The sequence below is a fragment of the Odocoileus virginianus genome, chromosome 13, assembly GCF_023699985.2.
Source record: "Odocoileus virginianus isolate 20LAN1187 ecotype Illinois chromosome 13, Ovbor_1.2, whole genome shotgun sequence".
NCBI classification, from domain to species: Eukaryota; Metazoa; Chordata; class Mammalia; order Artiodactyla; family Cervidae; genus Odocoileus; species Odocoileus virginianus.
Genome location: NC_069686.1, coordinates 52,202,501 through 52,222,764, shown reverse-complemented (window position 1 = coordinate 52,222,764; position 20,264 = coordinate 52,202,501). Strand labels below are relative to the sequence as shown.

Genomic DNA, 20,264 nt, shown 5'->3' with positions numbered 1-20,264 from the left:
TCAGTGTCCTGGAAATGAAGGAAGATGACCTTGGCAGGGATGTCCTTCCTTCAGGTGACGTGAGCAAAATGTCCTAGAAAAGTTTGTATGCTGATCCACTCTCCCCTTATCAGATCAGTGAGCTTTTATCCCACCTGCTGGCTTATGTTTAGCTAGTTCTCAATGCAGTAATGATTATATTCATTCTGTAAACAAGTGAAGACCTCAAATCATAGTACAAAGCACGGGGAAGGCAGCCCGAGGATTATGGAGCCCACCCTGTACAGCCCAGCTTCTTGTAGGTGGGAACTTACCAGGTGTTAGGGGACGCTCTGGTAATGAAAGGCCAAGACCCTCCTGTTAATGTTGAGGCCCCTGTAATCTCCAGTGTTAAGATTGCTACCTACGTAAACTGAATCTAGTGCCTTTCTCCTTTACCTTTTCACCTTCCTCCACTCTCCTTTGTAAGAAATAAGTAAGTGCCTTTGCCCACCAAGCAAGAAAAGACATTTACTTTTTTATACAATTTATTTTGAACTAATGACATTAAAATTAACCAGCCAAAAAATAGAAGGAACTAGCATATAAAGCAAAGAGAAATTGTAGTTCCTGGATAAAACTGTAAACACTGGAATTTTTCTCTTTTTACTGTTTAAGACAAGTTGCTCATAAACATGGGCAATTGTGCCTGAAGCTAGAGAAGGCTAACTTGTAACTGAAACTTTTCGGTTAGTGACATTGCAGGATCTGGTTAAATCGGGTTAGATTGACTTGCCAGTAGGAAAACAAGGGTCCCTAAACCATCATTTCCACAATGAAACAGTGACAAAGTATCTGTAGTGGAGCTGGAAAGTCCTGATGTCTGTTCAGGGACGTCTCTTCAAGAAGGAATGCTTGAGGAGCTGAACAGCAGAGGGCCGCTCATGCTGGTCCCTAAGAAGGCAGAAACACATTAGAGTAAGCACCCAGCAACATGCCTGCCAACTGCATCTTCTTGACTCAGAATACCTACTGTAACAGTGGAAGTACAACCTCTGCCTGTCAGACGGGTTGAGTCCACACTCCAGATTTTAGCTGTGTGATCTTAAACCAGGGACTCCAACTCCTCTCACCAGTAACATGGGGATAACAACACCTAACTCATTGGCACAATTTTTTTTTTAATGTATATACAGCTTTTAAAGGGTCACATAGTAATAATTCAAAAATTAGTACCTGATTCAAAACCAGTCCCTACATTTCCATAGTACTTTTGTTCAATTTGTTTGGGGTATAATTTATACACAGTAAAATACACGTTTAGATGTACAGTTTAATGCACTTTTAGTTAGCATGAAATTTAGTTTCAAATTTAGAGGAATCCAGGCTTGAGAAGCCTTTTAGAAGTAGACATTTAAATATGCTTTGGTGATTAATTTAAATAATCCCATTTGGGGTACTCTTGGATGAGCATAAAAGGAGACAGTTTCTTAATTACCAGGTGGCATGCATGGTAAAGAACCCGCATGCCAATGCAGGAGACATAAGAGACGCAGGTTTAATACTGGGCTGGAAAGATCCACTGTAGAAGGAAATGACAACCCACTCCAATATTCTTGCCTGGAGAATCCCATGAACAGAGGAGCCTGGTGGACTACAGTTCATAAGGTTGCAAAGAGTCGGACACAACTGAAGCGACTTTGCACACATGGCTTGGATTTTTTTCCCTTGCCTCAAGAAATCAAAATGGGGAGGTATGTTCAAGTGGGAGGGGACATGGTTAAACCTATGACTGATTCATGTTGACGTTTGGTAGAAAACAATGCAATACTGTAAAGCAATTATCCTTCAATTAAAAATAAATTTAATAAAAAAAGAAAAGAAAATGCTTTTGACAATGAACTGGTCAATGAACCAATGAACCAATCAATAGTTTTCTGCAGTAAATTATTCCTTGGGCATTCTTTTGGTTAAGTTGGCTATCTTGATCATTTTGGAAGCAAATGACCACGAAGAACAGCCCAGGTGAAAATGAAAATAAAAAATACTTTTAAAAGAAAATGATCATGAATCATTCTTTAAAAAAAAAAAAAAAACCTCCTCCCTTCCAGAGGCTCTTTCCCCAGCCTTCAAAATATGCAGAAATCTCCTCTCGAAAAAGTCCTTAAGTGACCATCATTTCTAGCTGCCATCCTATTTCTTCTATTTCTGCCAAATTTCTCTAAGTTGGGCAAGTCCAATAACTTGTTTCAACATTCACTATTCTAAATCTTTATTATTTGGCCTGCTTATCTCTCTACAAATTGTCCTTTTAAAATTAATCCTGACCAAGAAGGACTTTCCTGGCGGTCTAAGTGGTTAAGACTCCCGTGCATCCAGTGCAGGGGGTACTGGTTTGATCCCTGGTCAGGGAACTAAGATCCCACATGCTGCACAGTGCAGCCAAAAAATTGAAGGGGAAAAAAAAAAAAGGAAGTAGTCCCTGTGAAACTAAGCATAACCTTCTTACCAGATTTAGTGAGCTCAGCCTCCTTGTCATCTCTGTAGCATTTGAAGTATTCAGTATCCCGCTTCTTTCTGAAACAATGTCTGCTTGGTGTTGAGAGAAACTGTTCTCATTGTCCTTCCCCCATGGGGCAACTCCCCTCCTTCCCTTTCTTCCAGTTGAGTACTGGATTTAATTCTATGCATGCTGTGTTATCTTCTCCCCTGAGAATTTTCAAAAACACTTTCCTCAGCACTCTAATCTCTTCATGATTATAGCTACCAACCTTTTGATTTTCAAATACACATCTCCAATGTTCACTGCTTTCCCGAGCAACAATTCCATAGCTTCAAATGTTTCCATCAACTTCCTCCACTGTTCCTCATTCACAACTTGCTATTATTTCTCCCATTATCCAGGTTCAAAACCACGACATCCTATCATCCATCACCAAGTCCTGATTCACCTTCCTCTAAAATGTCTTGGGATCCCCTTTACACTCCCACTGCTTCCATTAGCATCCAAGTCCAAGCTCTGAATTCCAGAATGGCCTCCATTCAAGGTCCCTCTACAGAATCTGCTACCTGACCTTCCTCCCCAAAAACCTATCTTTTCATGGCGTCCTCTACCCCAAATTCTTTGTAGTTCCCTGCTCTCCACTGCCTGTTCCAATGAAGTTAAACTCCTTGGTCTGACTCCCCAGAATTTCTGAAACCTGCCCATAGTAGTACCCAGAGCCATTCTTCTGAGGGCTTTCCCAAATTCATTTGTTATATTCAGTCCTTGTTCCTAGTTTTTAACCTGATCATCTCTACTTGTGAATCTTTGAGTGCCTTTCCCTTTTATTTATAAATATCCACACCTCCAAGGAGTTATTTTCATAGACAACAGGCAAAATTCTAGAGTCCTCAGGGTCTTTGGCATAGAATTTCAGGAGATAATTATATGCTTGCATGACACTCATTAGCTAAGGTGTATTAACATTCTCCCATGGGTTATTCAATGGTGGAGCCCTAATTATGTACTCCATGCTATGCTAAGCAATTACACACACCGTTTCACTTAACCTTCACAACAACCCCTGTTAATTGATTATGAGTTGTGTATTGCTTAGTTTATGAAGCAATGGTTCAAAAGGAAAGCCAAAAAAAGAAAAAATCCACCCCTTTCTCTTTATTTATTTATTTATTTTTAGTTCTACCAGTTTATTGCTACCAACCCATCTCCCTCCACCCTCATGCACACATGCTCAGTCATGTAACCCCATGGACTGCAGCCTGCCAGGCTCCTCTGTCCAAGGACTTTTCCAGGCAAGATTACTGGAGTGGGTTGCCATTTCCTTCTCCTACCCTTTCTCTTTAAAGCTGTTTGTGTGTATAATGAGAACTTGGGGCGGGGGGGGGGGGGGGGGGAATGAGAGTAGCAAGCAGTTTTTGTGGATCAATAATAGATCATTGTTCAATTCAGAAGAAAGTAACCACAGTAAGTAAGAGGTAAGGTCAATCTTCCAAACTAGTACTGGTCCATATGATATTCCTAAAGCATTTATGTCCCATTTGTGAAGTGTTTTGGCAGACAGGAAGGGGCAGCTCTGTGCCCACAGCTCTGCCTGCAAATCCATCCTGGGATACCTAGGGCATCTCTGCATCTGGGGATGCCCAGAACTGCAGGACCCCCCCTCCCCCACCCTGGAGTATGTGGTGCTGTCCTAGCCCCTGTGAGTCCCTCAAATCAACCAGGTCAGACTGATTGATATACAGGTGCTGGAAGAGAAAGACAGAGGGGCTAAGAGAGACACATTCGTCAGCAGACAGAGATCCTTGGGTTCTGAATATTCACTAAAAATGACAAAATGAACTCGTTCCGGAAGGGAGCTGGAGGTAGCCATATATATTTGCTGAAAGCTGGGGCACTAGAATTTTTCATCTAGGAATAAGAAAGTATATCTCTTTGAAAGGCAAGAAATTGTGTTTGGGTATGAGGCCTCCCTTATCCTGCACATGCGGCTCAGCGCTGAGCCTCCTCGATGCTGTTCTCCATCAGGTAGGTAGATGGGCTTGAGCAGCCCTGCCCTCCTCTTCAGCTCTCCTCCACCTTACCCATACACGCATAGAGATACACACACCAACCAAACCCATCTCTCTGCCTTTCTGCTTTTTCTTTGGATTAAGACTTCATGTAAGCAGAGAGTACCTGGCTAAGAAAAGTTAGAACACTACACAAGTGAGTAGGCTCTCAGCTCCCTTACAGTCCTAACATTTTAACCAGAATTTTATTCCATAAATACCAGGAAGCCTCAGGGCAGGAGAAAACAGGTGACCTTCTGGAACTTTTCTGCTTCCCCAAACACTACCCACTTGATACTTGAAATACTTCAATTAGAGATTTGTTTCTTTGACTCAAAATGTTTCCTCTCACTTTAAATGCAAATGTTTCTGGGGGAACAATACATTAAATCTGTCAATCATCGATTAATCAATTCATGTCATTTCCTTGATATGAATGAATTTCTCACATACTTTTCCTGAAAGCCAGTTTTAGGAAGGAAGGAGAACACTGGTTCCCCAAAAGGAGAGGGAAGCTAAGCACAGATGATGCCATTTCACCATGGCTAGTCCCTGGGAAGATGTCTCTTTGGTAAAGAAACAGATCTTGCAAATAAATAGCAATTCTTGCACATCCGTTGATTTGAGAAAGTACTGTCTGGACCTGATAAGACATTTAATTGAGACACTTTCCACTTAAGCATTACCCCCATACCCTGGTACAACACAGAACACATCATCCAATGTGGCTACTCACGATTCTTTTCAGAGCAAAATCACTCCCCACTTGATTTTGTAACCTGAGCAGAGCTAAAAATGGGCCATGAATCTCAGGGGAAATGTCAACTGCTTGAAATCTCTGGGGATTTATCCTCCTTTCTTGCTTTCAGTTTCTTACCTGGTGAGGCACACGCGCACAAAGTCTGCTGCGTTTTCTGAGAAGCAAGCTGGTAATGCAGGCATCAGCCCTCGGTGTGCGCCAATGTAAAACATGGCTGCCATCCTGTCCATGGAAGCCAGTGGAGGCTTCCCGGTGGCCATCTCAAAAACAGTGCAGCCAATGCTCCAGATATCTGACTTCCGTCCATAGCCAGACTCGTTGATGACTTCTGGGGCCATCCAATATGGAGTCCCACGCATGGACTTGAGCATGTCACTGTGGGTGCCATTTAGGCCAGCCCAGGCCAAACGCTTGGCACAGCCAAAGTCAATCAGCTTTATGATTCCAGTTGGCATAAGCATAACATTATTTCCTTTGATATCTCTGTGCACCACACAGTTCTCATGGAGATAAGCAACACCTTGCAGAATCTGTTCTGTATACTTACAGAACACCATCTCAGGCAATGGCCCAAAACGGTTTATAATACTAGAGATGGAGCCACCAGGAACAAACTCCATGAAAATGCTTACAATGTTTTCCTCCAAGCATGTCCCTAAATAGGCCACAATGTTGACATGTTTCAAGGCTTTGAGCAAATCGACTTCTTCCTGCAGTTTCCGATATTCTTTTTCAGTAGCTAATTTATCAGAGGTATCCAAAGCCACCTGTTTTACAGCTATTAGCTGTCCTTGGCTAGTAAGACCACAATATACCTAGAAGCAAACCAATACCTTATTATTAAATATAAACAATGACTCATTCACAAAATGCCTCCCAAACCCTGGTTTTTCTCTAAGATGATACATCCCTATGTAAATGTGAAGTATTATACTTAAACAAATTGAAAGTTGCAGGGAAGCGAAGATTGGGATAAGTAGCATGGTGAATGCATATCATAATAGCTTAGTTTCAGTCATCTCTAGCAATCTGTGCAAATATTGGGTTGGCCAAAAAGTTTGTTCAGGTTTTTCCATACAGTCTTACTGAAAAACCCAAACAAACTTTTTGGTCAACCCAATACCATGTACAGTGCTTGGGCTTGTAAAAAAAATTTTTTGGAGTAATAATTTTTATTGGACTGTAGTTGATTTACAATATTGTGTTAGTTTCAGGTGTATAGCAAAGTGAATCAGCTATGCATATACATATATCCCACTCTCAGTAAAGTGCTGGGACTTTAGATGGTATTTTATGCAATTCACAAAATATAAGAAATATCTTTTGTTTTTGCTTCTTGGCAATGGCTCTCCCAACTTTGGGTAACATGAATTGTTGAACAAAAAGGACCTCTTTCACACAGAACTTGACCCTCAGAGAAGGAGAGGCCAGAAATACAATGAGCACCAAAGAATTCATGCTTTTGAACTGTGGTGTTGGAGAAGACTCTTGACAGTCCCTTGGACTGCAAGGAGATCCAACCAGTCCATCCTAAAGGAGATCAGTCCTGGGTGTTCATTGGAAGGACTGATGCTGAAGCTGAAACTCCAGTACTTTGGCCACCTGATGCAAAGAGCTGACTCATTGGAAAAGATCCTGATGCTGGGAAAGATTGAGGGCAGGAGGACAAGGGGACGACAGAAGATGAGATGGTTGGTTGGCATCATCGACTCAATGGACATGGGTTTGGGTGGACTCCGGGAGTTGGTGATGGACAGGGAGGCCTGGCGTGCTGCGGTTCATGGGGTCACAAAGAGTCGGACATGACTGAGCGACTGAACTGAACTGAAACCACCCCATGAAGCCTGAGAATGAGAGCCAAAAGAAGAGACAGAGAGGTCAGACTCTGATGACATGGTTTGACCTCTGAAACCAGCTATGCCCAGAGTCAGATCTACTCCAGACCCTTCAGTTGCATAAAACAGTGGACATCCTTTTCTTCAAGCTGGTTTGGGTTGGCTTTCCTATTACTTCTAACTGAAAGATCTCTAAGTAAAAGAGTATATGGAGTGGGGAGGGCAAACAGGAAGATTAGGAAAGAGGGAGGGGTCGAGGAGGAGTGGGGATTTTTTATTTCAGCAAGCTTCCTGTTTCACTTACTGTGCCATATGCTCCCTTCCCGAGGATCTCACCCTTGGTCCACAGGATAGATTCTTCATACTTTAAACTATTTTCAGAAAATGTCTTCTTTTCATGTGAGTTGAAAAATCTCTCCTCTTTGTCATATCTCCTGAAGCCATTACTATATCTCTGGAAGAATGAGACCAAAAAAAGTCATCATTACATTGAGTCCTTGGGACAGAGAGAAAGGGCAGATAGGAGAATCTTCCTTTTCTAACTTCAGACCAATCAGAGAAGGCCAAATATGCACCCTTAACCAATCACATGGGAGCCCCCTTCTAGTTAATCATCCCCCCAACAACCGCTCCAGGACAACAGCCTCCAATCAGGGCACACCTGAAGCCTTTTTCCACTAAAAATCTTTCTCACCCATCTGTCTGCTTTTGAGTCTCTACCAGTACAAATGATGGTGGTTGATTCCTTTGCTATAATGAGCTCTGAATAAATAGCCTTTGCCTGTTCTATTTCCACAACACACACACATACACGCAAACATACATACATAAAAGCATTTATACCTACATTTCCATACACATACACACACATACACACATCTATACACAAATATACATACATATAGATACTCTGTCTCTCTCTTCTTTTTTTTTAGCTGTGCCACACATCTTGTGGCATCTTAGGTCCCCAGTCAGGTGTTGGACCAGAGCCTTTGGCCGTCTTAACCACTGGACCCCCAGGGAATTCCCCAAACCTTCCTTCTTACATACATGCGCACGCATGCATGGATGCACAAGCATAACAAGCAAGTCTGAAGGTCAAGATCAGCTGCAATAGACTGAAGATCCATGGTCCTCTAGACCCTTGCTACTCAAAGGAGAATCTGTGACCCAGCTCTATCAATATCCCATGGGAGCTCATTAAACTTGCAGAATCTCAGACCTCAGACATATGGAATCAGTTCTACATTTCAGGATGATCCTCAAGAGATATGTATCCACAGTAAACTTTTAGAGGCCCTGCCCTTGGGAAATAAGTATCTTTGTAGAGCTTACACCACGTTTTCCAACTGTTTGATCAGAACCAAAAATACTTGGTCTTGATCTCCTCTATGAATTCTTAAAATAAATGATGATGGTGATATAGAGGCACAAAGGAGGTCCTTAAGAATAGGACATGGCACAGGATCACCTTCCTTAGAAATGACCCCAGGTGCCTTCAAAGGGCCACATGGGTTCCATTTCCTCCTCCACAGCCTCTCATGTTTCTTATTCAAACTGAAATTTAAGGACTGCTTGGAAATGAAATATCACAGAAGGTCAGTTCTTTATTCCAATTGCAGGGTAGGGTTATGGGCTGATTATATTTACCAGCTTGTTAGCTTTTCTTGAATGTGAACTGGCAGACTGGTAGAGCGATCTCAGACACACAGGCGTGTACACATGTACCCCTGTCTCCTACCCACGCCTGGCAGCCTCTCTGCATCACTATCCACCTCCCAGCAGAGACCAAGCTCACCATGAGGGTGGAGCTGGCCTTTTATGACAAGGAATATTCCCACTGTATAGTGATTAAAAGTGTTGGGCTGGAATCAGGATGCCCCTCCCCACCGCTCACTCCCAGTGAGACCTTCTAAACCTCATTTTCCTCATCTGCAAAATGGAGACTTGTTATTACCTTCAGAACTGACTTCATGGAGCTATTATGAAGACAGAAAGGAGACAGTATAATGTGTTTCACTCATATGTGTTAAGTTCTCACCTTGTGTATTCTTCTGTTATTTAAAATAATTATTTCTGATCCTGAAAGAGTGTGATACAACCCTAGTTAGTGTTTAACGAATGATGTTTCAGCTAAACCGAATGCTTCTATCTTTAAAATTTAGGAGAAGATAGGACTTCCCTTGTGGTTCAGTGGTTAAGACTTCACACTCTTCCAAAGCAGGGGGTGTGAGTTCTAATCCTGATCAGGGAGCTAAGGTCCTGCATGCCGCAAGGTGCAGCCAATAAACAAACTCCAAGTCTGTTGGGGTAGGTAAGAACAAGCAAACAAACAAAAACTTTCATCTTAAAAAAAATTTAGTACAGCAGGAGGGTGATATACTTCAGTGAAAACTAAAACAGGCATAACCCTACCACCTGTTAGTATTATTCTCCCCATCCCAACTCCAATGCCAAACAAATTTTTTTTTAATGTATTCAGGATTATTGCTTATGTTTTCTTGAGAGCAATGGCTGTGTCTTGTACCTTATCATGTCTCTAGTTCTTATCCCAATACCAGGAACATAGGAGGCATCAATAATATTTTTGTATTAAAGTAAACCATTTGGCAACAAATGCTCAGGTGCAGGGAATCTTTGAGAAAAGATCTTTTCGTGTCTTCATATGTTTTTTGGAACTAGATAGTGAGCTACTCCAGGGGCTGTGTATCTCACACACCACCTAGAGTAATGCTTTACCCACAATTATCTCCCAGCTATTACTTGTTAATTGAAAACAGCATCACCAAGTATAATATCTACCTATTTTAGTAAGTAGTTTTGCTACAGTAATTGCCCAAAGTGATTCCAGTGCAGTATCAGGCTAGCTAAATTCTAGAAGTGAAGCAGCATAATGAAACAGCATGAGAGTCAGGGGACCTGGATTCCAAACTTGCAACCAAACAGTGCCACCTTGATGAAACTATTTAACTCCTTAGGGTTTCTGATTCCTTGTTTGAAAATAAGGGGTTTGAAGCAGATTGTCTCTGAGGTCCCTTCCCACCCCAATGAATCTCTGATTATTAGTTATGTGATGTGCTGTGCTTAGTCACTCAATTGTGTCTGATTCTTTGCAACCCCATGGACGATAGCCTGCCAGGCTCCTCTGTCTATGGAATTTTCCAGGCAAGACTATTGGAGTGGGTTGATATGCCCTCCTCCAGGGAATTTTCCCAACCCAGGGATCAAACCCAGGTCTTCCGAATTGCACACAGATTCTTTACTGTCTGAGCCACCAGGAAAGCCCGATTCTAGTTATACCAACCTGTATTTTGACATTTGTTGTCTCTCTACGTAATTCTTGCATAATATTTCCTCTCTTGCTGAGGACAAAATCTCGGCTTTCAGGATCTGTTTCATCTGCCATTATTTGGCAAGAGTTGTTATCTTTCTCATCAAGAGCTAATAGTTCTGCAGCTAGACAACCTAAGAGTTCATCTGTCAATTCTTCATTCTTTACAGAGTCTAGAATTTCTTGGGAAATTGAATCTGTATCATTTAAAGTTTTTCCAAGTGTTTGATACGGAACTGACCCATTAACTAAACTATCATGATCCAAAAACAGTGCCCAGTGTTGATATGCTTGAGAAGTTACACTTTCTTGTTTCTCTTGGGAAGAGAAACTCCTAAGAGTTTTCAACTTATCTGAAAAACTATCAAAGTCTACATCGTTAGTTAAAATTTGGTTGCCATTTGTTTCACGGGGAGATGCTACCTTCTGCTCTTCTTGCAGTACATGCATGTTGCAAATTTTCTCACTAGGTACTGCCCAGCTGTTTTCTGAAAGAACAAATGGGGTCTGGTGGCAGAGCTCTTCAAGTTGATGCAGATCTCTGAGGCTCGTGGCAAGTATCTGATTGTTAGAAATGTCTTCTTCATCAGCAGACTCTTCCATAGAGACTTCTTCAACAATGGACAAATCTGAGACAGGAAAGAAATCATTCTGTTCAGTGAGCTGCTCATGAGCCTGAACCAAGTTCATGGGCTGAACTTCATCTTTGGAAGATAGAAAGTCATTTCCTGAAGACTTAATCTGCCACCCTGGTTCTGATATGCCATCACCATTTTCAGCATCTTGTAGGGTGCTACCTACAGCCCGACAATCCTTTTCTTTAGGAATTAAACTTCTGTGCTTTTGTTTAATGCCAAGAGAAGGTTTGGGGGGTTTACTACGCGGTCTTTTCTGAGAAAGTCTGTTTCGGCTATTGCTGCTCCTCTCACTGTGCGAAGATCGACATTTATTGGTGATACATCTGCCTGATGGAGCTGAGCATATCTCTCGGTGATACTTGTTTTCACGCCGTTCAGCCTCTCGCATGTGACAGTAAACAGGAGTTCCAAACATTTCATAGATTCCAGGCCCGTTCGCAGTTGAATTGATCTCTTTGAACATGTCACTATACTTCAGATCTAAGTAATTCAGTCTTGGCTCTGCTGGTTGAGCAGAGAGAGGAACAGAAGACTTTCTTATTCCTGGATTTTTATAGAGGCAAGGGAATGATGGCTTTTTAGGTTTCAAAGCCTGGTAAGCAGATTGCTTCCTTTCTATCTGTGGCAGTCTCCTTTGAAACTTGGGTGGTTGCCAAGGGCTGGGATCCACAAGACCCAAAGCAGGAAAAACTTGAGTTTTTATCCTGGTTTTGTGCATGGTAGGCTTCACGGAACCTTCAGTGGAAATCATGAAATTTTGAGGTGTCCTGTTACTGGTCTTGGTCTTTGAATCTAACTTATTTCTCTGGGCTTTCACCTTATGCCTGTCATTTTCTTGGTGTGCAAGTATGTTGAAGCTACTACTGCTACGAGGGATGCCCTTTCGTTTTTGGAGGCTTGGTTTGGTTATTGTTGGTTCCTTGGGAGTTTCACCTCCAGGGAAAGTGATGTGGATAAGAGGCACCATCCCATTCATTTCTGGTTTGGTTGTTTCTGCTACTGACATTTTTGTGTTTGTCTCCATGCTGCTGTGATCTTCTGAGAGCTTTTCAATGGGGCCATCAGTGACTACATCAGACAAACTTTTGAGAACAGTGTAATCTTCTGAAATATGGTCTAGTTCAATTGCTTCACCTTTAAGTGCTGAAGCACTTTTTGAATCAGCTTTATCATTTTTAGTACCTTCATCCTGGCTTAGACCTATATCTGATGGCAGGGCTTCTTGGAACTTGATTGGCTTGGTGTATCCAACTTCTGAATCTTGTTCATAGTTTCTGGCTACTGAATCCTCTTTCTTTCCTGATGAAAGAGATAGAGCGTTCTCTTCTGCTCTTCTCAGTTCATTACCATGGCAGTCAATATCCTCTTCCCTATCTGTAGGAAAATTGCCTTCCTTGAAATTCTCCAAGGACACTAAAGATTGTCCTTTTTCAAAGTGAGAGACTTCAATGTTGACACATCCTTCTCTTTCCTTGGATTTCCTACTCCCCTCCTTTTCCAGGTGTTGTCTGTGATGGTGAGCCTTCCAAAAAGAGCACATGTTTCTGGACCAAATAGAACTGTCAAAGGATCTGAGAGTCTGATCTGCTAACAACTTGAACGGTGCTTCCTTCTGCTTATTTGATGGTCTAAATTCATCAGATTGACTAATAGGCTCTAAGAACTTAGGTATGAAAGATACGAGACGTGGAATATTTCTTTCCCTTGCTTTTTGATCCTTGTGACTTAGGGGTATAGTAAGGAGACCAGATCTCATGGGCAGAGATGATAGCGGTGGCAGACGGAACTAAAAGGAAAGAAAGAAAAATTAATGAATGTAGAAACACATATGCATTTCATGTCAACTGGTTTCAAGTAATGTGAAGAGATTTTAAGATTCTCTTTAGGAAGGGCTTTAAAGTACAAAGTTATCCTGGAGATCACTATTTTAAAAACTAAAATCTCATTCCTGGTGTTTTCTTAGGACCAAGGTAAGACAATACTTTTAAAAACTGATATTAATATTAACATTACAAGATTCATGCTTATCTATTAAAAATAAAGTCTCTATCATAAATTAAAAAATATTTACATTTTTAAAGATTTCTGTTGTCATTTCTGTTTACCTTCTATTTTATTTCTACTTTGTATCTATTCTCTTTCCTGTTTACTTTCCATGGAATCTATCCAAAACTTAAAATTCCCACTTAGAACAGCTTAAAATTGCTGTTACATTTACTCTATGATCATTCAGACCAACTCAGAATTTTAATATGGAATACAACTACTCTTCATGGCTTGGCTGAATTGTTTTGCTGAGGGTGGCTTATAAATCTGCCATGCTATACACTTGAAAGATAGCTCCTGGGACTTCCTGGATGGTCCAGTGGCTGGGACTCCATACTTCCACTGCCAGGGGTGTAGGTTCGATCCCTGGCTGGGGAATTAAGTTCCCACATTCCTTGAAGTGTGGCCAAAAAATCTAAAAAGAGAAAGTTAGCTCACTAAATTTTTAAATTTTCCTTGGCCTTCCAACTATTTTCAAATTCAGTTCAGTTCAGTTTCTCAGTCATGTCTGACTCTTTGTGACCCCATGGACTGCAGCACGCCAGGCCTCCCTGTCCATCACCAACTCCCAGAGTTTACTCTAACTCACGTCAAATTAATTTTCAAATTAAGCTAGTTTATATTATTATCAGCCTCTAGAGGTCAGTATAACCCAATATATAATATTCCGCTTTTTGCTCAGTTAAGCTATAAACTCTTTACACATTTCACTGTGGCCTTGTGTATATAGATTTTATACCTAATAATATAGCATAGAAAAGCATAGATCATGAGTGGTAATTAAGAGCTACATGTTTAATTTTCATTCTGTTGTCGCGTGTAAGAAGAAAGGAAAAGAAATCTGACTAGAAATAGGCATTAGAAACAGGAGAGACACAGTATAATTCCCCAGTTTTATTGCCTACATGACTTCTCAGAATTAGAAGCAGATTCTTCCAGTGCTTTAAACATCTCCCTAGTAGCAGCCTTTTTTTTTTCTTGGTCAATGAACTTTTTTTTTTTTCAACACTAAGCAATATATATGTGTTTTCTCAAAGACTTATATACAGATGAGTCAGACAGTTGGAGAATCGCAAGGCTCTTTCAAAATGCTTTACTTACAAATGAGACAGCCAGGAAAATCTTTCTACCATGGAAAAAGAATCACCTAACTTCTCAATACATTAAAAAAAAAAAAAAAAGAAAAATTAGGCATGTCCAAAAGAGCTACTCACTTCATTATGTGGAGAACTATGCCCAGAAAATATATATACATGTCAAGATATAATTTTCTCAGAAATTATTTGCTCTTCTATAAACTATATGTGCGTTGTTGTTTTTCCAAGGTTATATGGTGAGGATTTTTGGTTCTGAGTTTTTTGATAGAATTTGTCTCTGACAAGATTCTTTGGTTTTAATTCATAAGTCAAAAATGCTCAAAACTACTCTTACCTCAATTCTTCGGCTACTATACTTCATGTCAGAGGTAGAAAACTCTGTAACAAGAAAAATGATAGTACTTATTATTAGGTATTCTTAGTAGTAGAGTGAACACGGTCAGCACTAAGCCAGGGGATGGAGTGATCCTGGCTCTGAGATGTGAGGAAGAGTTGGTAAAATGTAGTTTTTCCAGATGTGATCTACATGGAGGTGGGTGCGGAATCACCACACAAAACTACTGCCAATGTAAGGGTGAGTTATTTTAATATAATGTTTTTTTTTAATATAATGGTTTTTATATAAATACATGTTATACATATGTTTTATATTTATAACATTTGTACACACATAGTGTGATATTTATTTATTTTTATTTATATTCCTTCTGGAAACACATGCCCTCTGGATCGGAAAACAGAGCATTTATTACTCATGAGTCATCCTAGCGCCAGCTCCTTGCACCCACTTCCCTGCAAGTTGGCGCAAAGAGAACCAGATATTTCCCTGCACAGGTAGTGAGATCGTCCCACAGGAGGAGACCCTGAAATTATGAGACTCAGAGCTTACACACAGTATTGGCAGTTCAAATCATCTTTCCCTTCCAAGAAAGAGAGATCTTTACTAAGAAATGTGTGCTAATGTCCCTAGGAAAAAGGGGAAATGTGCCTCTGGGTCTTGTTTGTTTCTTACCCTAAAAAGTTAAGCAAATGGCATTTGGCAAAATCAGCCTTGATCTTTCTGAAGCAATATCTTATCTTTAATTTCCAAGCCATATTTGTCATTCAATCATTTTTTAAATTGGTCTCCCAATGATTTTTACTCAGAAAACCCAGACTTCACAGAAATGTGAAAATATTTACGTATTATTGTCTAGCAACTGTTGTTTGAACTCAAATATGGGATAGAGCATAAAGTCTGAAGGGGTGCAGAGAAGGGTGAGATGCAATTTACCAGGAAGGGTAAAACCTAGTTGTTTTCTTCTTACGAAAACATCAGAATGGTCCCTAAAACCCCACTCACCATCACAGCTTAAAGCTGAAGCCAAAGGCTCCAAATATATTCAGGGTTGAAGTGAAAGTAGTTTAGTCATGTCCGACTCTTGGTGACCTTATGGGCTGTACAGTCCGTGGAGTTCTCCAGGCCAGAATACTGGAGTGGGTAGCCTTTCCCTTCTCCAGGGGATCTTCCCAACCCAGGGATAGAACTCAGGTCTCCCACATTGCAGGTGGATTCTTTACCAGCTGAGCCACAAGGGAAGCCCAAGAATACTGGAGTGGGTAGAAGAAGGCACATAAATGGATGAAGTGGGGCAAGTAGGGACAGTGGTGAACTAAAATCATGTGCCCCAACTACTGGGGCATCTGTTTCCCAGTTTCAGTTGGTGTTGTCCATTCTGGCTGGGTAATCCAGCACTGCTAGATCTTCCAAATGCCAAGGGAAGCCAGAGGGCTGGAGACTTTATGTGAAATCTCCCTCCCTTTCTTTTTAAAAATACTCTGAAAGCCAAAGAAAAAAAAAACCCACATATATATCTATATAAATATAAATAAATAAATATATATATATATATATATATATATCTGTAGGTCCTTTTTTTAGACACAGGCTGACATTTTGAAATTTCACTTCAAGAAATCTCTCTGAGATGTATCACAGGGAGAGAAGCCATTGTCACGCAAAAAATGGTCACCTAAAAAAAAAGATCCCAATAAGAAGAGACACAGGCCATAGCTGGCCAAAGAACTACCCCAATTCTTTATCCATTTATTCAGCATATTTATTGAGCTCCTATTGAGTAGCCAACACTGTCCCAGATGATAACAATATAATTGAATAACAGACTAAATTCTTGCCCTCATAGAGGTTGTATTCTAGAGGTTGAGACTTTCTGTTCAAAAGATATTACAAAATAATACTAGAAATATAACTGAATATGATTTATAGTTGTCTGCATAGCTACAATCCTCTGAGCTAAAAAATCTTTCAGTTATTATAAATATTTAGAGGGATACTCTCCAGTATTGATGAGGAATGACATGAGATGGAAAGGCACTCTTTATATTTGTGATGAGCATGTAGAGGTAAGATCTTTCCAGTAGTTAATGGGATAATATTTATTGAAAGCCTTTTAAAATGTGTATCGAAACTTGCCTCCTTAGCACAGTAGATAGCATGTCAGTCTCATAAAATGAGTATTGAATTAAAAGCATGAGTTAAAAGATTGAATGTACAAACTTTCCTCCTGTCTCTCCATAAACTCCACTAAAATGATGGTAAACTAGTTTTTTTTTTTTGAAGGTAAAGAAAGGAACTCCCTGGTGTCCAGTGGTTAGGGCTCAGTGCTCTTACTGCTGGGGCCCTGGTTGGGGAATTAAGATCCCGCAAGTCACCCAGCCAAACAAACAATAAATAAATAAAAGATAAAGGAGAACAACAGAAACTCAGAGGGTAAAGTAGCACACGCATGACATCAATGAAATTTCAGACAGTGAAAACTATATGGATGAATAATAACCTATTGAGTTGTCAGCTTTCTCTGCAGCAGGGAGAACCACAGAAAGGAGCAGGAATTGAAGATATTAATACCAGATACCTCTAAAGGTGGGGATGCAAGTGAGACTGAAACAAGAGGTTGCTTCAGTCTGTACAAGGAGTAGATTCCAGATTCCCTGTCCTGCCCCACTAGTTGGGAGCTGCTCTTCTCCATTCCTGGCTGGAAGTGTATTCTCTGAAGAGCCTGAAACAAAGATGCTAAGGAGCTAGGTAAAGCTGAGAGCAGAAACAGGGTGCTGGAGTGAAAATGTGAGGATAAATGAAAGCCTCGACATTGACATGTGACACTCCAGTCTTATAACCTACAGGCAGAAGTTGGATTCTTCTTCTCACTGGAAAACTAGCTGAGAGAAATCCCTCACCCAACCATTCATGTCTCTGCCCATTCCACAAGTCCCCGTGAGCCCCTGGCACTTTTTAGACTCCCCCACTTAAAAACCAATAATCACCAAGGATCAACCGACATATGGGAATAGCCTCTAACATGAAAATATAGAGAACAAAACAGAAAGAAAGAAGAGCTTAAAGGAAATAGAGACAGTGAAAAACTACCATTAATATAATCCATGCATCTTCTTCAGGAAGCTACTGAAATTACGTACCCCCCCTAAAATGAGGTATAAACCAAGGGACAGGAAGCTATGTTCCCAGCACACGGGGGTCAAACACAGAGAGGCAAGGCACTTCCAGGATCACAGTGAGGAACTCCCAGAGAGACAGCTGGTCAGGAGGTCCAAGGACCAAGGAACACAGAGTTAAACGGGAGGGCAGAGCGTTCCAGGAGTAATGTCTCCAAAAACAAACCAAACCAATGAATCACCTGGTGTGCAGTTGCCTGTATTGAGGTGCATTTCTCAGGTCCATTAGAGAGGATGGGGATGAATTAGTGACAGATAGACAGAAAGTAAACAAATGGTGAAATGAAGCGGTTATTAAAGCCAGGATAAATAGAATGTCTCAAAAGAAAAGCAACGCCATCAAAGCACAGTCTGGGGCTCAGCTGTGAATGATATTTTACCTAGTCATAATAAGGGAGACATTGAATATTAATTTTTTAAAGCACAAAGATTTCAAAGATTGCCTTGTGTGCAGATAATAATGTGAAATTGTTAAATCCTAATATATATGCTAAATCCTGATATCTACATTGGGCAATCAAGCACTGTAGTTATAAACATGTTATTTTAAAATGTGGAATTACAGTCTAGAAGAAACTGGAAATAGTATTTGTGCTTCTTATTTCTTATTTTTTATTTCTGCTCACCTGTCTTTTCTGAATTTTTCTTAAACAACATTTATTATCTTAAGATTGCATTTAAACAAAAAAAAATTTTTTTAAGAGAACAAACACCAGTCTGGTAAGCCCAGCTGATTTTTTCAGACAAGATCATAACACTTATGGAGCAGATCCCATTACAGAATATTGACCTAACCCAATTTGGTTTTGTTTGAATGTGCTGCTTTTATTACATTTTTAAGATTCTCTGTGGTTTGGCCAAGAGAAATGCTATTTCCACAATGTCCAATTCAGTCTCTCCATCCATCCTTTCTCCACTTTGTACCTGTACCAACTGCCCCTCCTTTTCTCTAAACTCACCTCCTCTACAAAACTATGTTTCTCCTTTTTTTCCCCTCATAATTAAAGTGGGGCTCAGATGGGATTTGTGAGCTCTGAACACATGTGACATGGTGCTTAAATATGTTGGCTTTGGAGATGGGGGTCCAGGTTTGAATCCAGCCTCTGCAACCCACTAGCTATGTGACCTGAGCATACACTTAACCTCCCGAGGCCTCATTTCTAAAACAAGCATGTTAATATTAGCTATATCAGTGGACATTTGTGCCTTGAAATAATAGGCACTCAATAAATGGTTACTGCTGTTGTTGCTCCTAATTCAATATATGTTTTAAAATAGTTACGTGTCAGATCTGGAGCTTTGTGTGGGGAGGTGTGATGGTTTTTGCCTTTGTCATCTGGTGAAGACCAGCACATAAAAAGACACTGACAATTGAGCATGATGTGTTGGTTGAAGACAAGGTTAGGATCCTATGGGAGTCCAAAGGCATGGTGACTCACCCAGTCTTAGGGACCTTCAGGAAGACTTCCCAGAGGAAGGCATGTCTAAGAGGATACATGAAGGATGACTTAATGTTCCAGCAGAAAAAACAGTATGTGAAAATATTCACATATTTGCTCTGGGAATGCAAGGCATTTGATGGTGCTGATGTTTATCATCCAGTGAGGAAGAGTGAAAAGAGAGGAGGCGGAAGAGAGGCTGTGGAGAGCTGGGAGTGAACTTTGTAGATTTCAAGGAATAAGACCCTTGGGTCTACATCACAGTCCCACTTGATGCTGACTTTTACACTTAGGCTCTCAAAACGCAGCTTCAACATCAGGTCAACTGAAATCAGTCAGACAGAGAAGGACAAATATTTGACAATTTCACTTATATGAGGGGCCTAAAAGAGTCAATTTCTTAGAGATAGAACAGTAGAACAGTGGCTAATAGGGTAACAGGAGAAAGGAGAGTTTAAGTTGAATGGGTGTTGGACTTCCCTGATGGTCCAGTGTTAAGAATCCACCTGCCAAAAAAAAAAAAAAAAAGAATCCGCGTGCCAATGTAGGAAACATGGGTTTGATCGCTGGTCTGGGAAGATTTCACATGCCACGGAGCAACTAAGCCTGTGAGCCGCAGCAAGAAAAGCCCTGCAGTGAGAAGCCTGAGCACCGCAATCAGAGAAACCCCCACTCTGCAACTAGAGAAAGCCCTGACACAGCAATGAAGAGCCCATATGTCACAGTGATGACTCAGCCCAGCCCAAAATAATCAATATATAAATAATGAAAGCATAAATTTAGAAAAAGCCCTGCGGCTGGAGAGCTTCAGTTTTACAAGATGAAAAAGTTCTGGAGATGCAGTGGTGATGGTTGTGCCACAATGTAAATGTATTTAATGCCACTAAATTGTATGCTTAAAAATGGTTAAAGTAGTACATTTATTGTTATGCACATTTTACTGCAATAAATTTAAAATAAAAAAAATTTTAAACACTGTTTCATTTAAAAATTTCATTTAAGCTCTACTCTTGCACCCCAATGCTTCCCTGGCGGTTCAGATGGTAAGGAGTCTGCCTGCAGTGCAGGAGACCCAGGTTTGATCCCTGGGTCAGGA

General features: G+C 40.6%; 1 protein-coding gene across 1 annotated transcript in view; it reads right to left on the bottom strand.

Moving 5' to 3' along the window:
• Positions 1-547: 547 nt before the first annotated feature.
• MAP3K19 (mitogen-activated protein kinase kinase kinase 19) overlaps positions 548-20,264 on the bottom strand; it is a 42,989-nt gene continuing 23,272 nt past the window's right edge. Inside the window, exons 7-11 of the mRNA XM_020879236.2 lie at positions 14,551-14,594; positions 10,409-12,859; positions 7,409-7,558; positions 5,387-6,084; positions 548-912 (exon numbers count right to left, since the gene is read on the bottom strand). Coding sequence (XP_020734895.2) covers positions 846-912; positions 5,387-6,084; positions 7,409-7,558; positions 10,409-12,859; positions 14,551-14,594 — 3,410 coding nt within the window. The 3' untranslated portion in view covers positions 548-845. The remainder of the gene's footprint in view (positions 913-5,386; positions 6,085-7,408; positions 7,559-10,408; positions 12,860-14,550; positions 14,595-20,264) is intronic.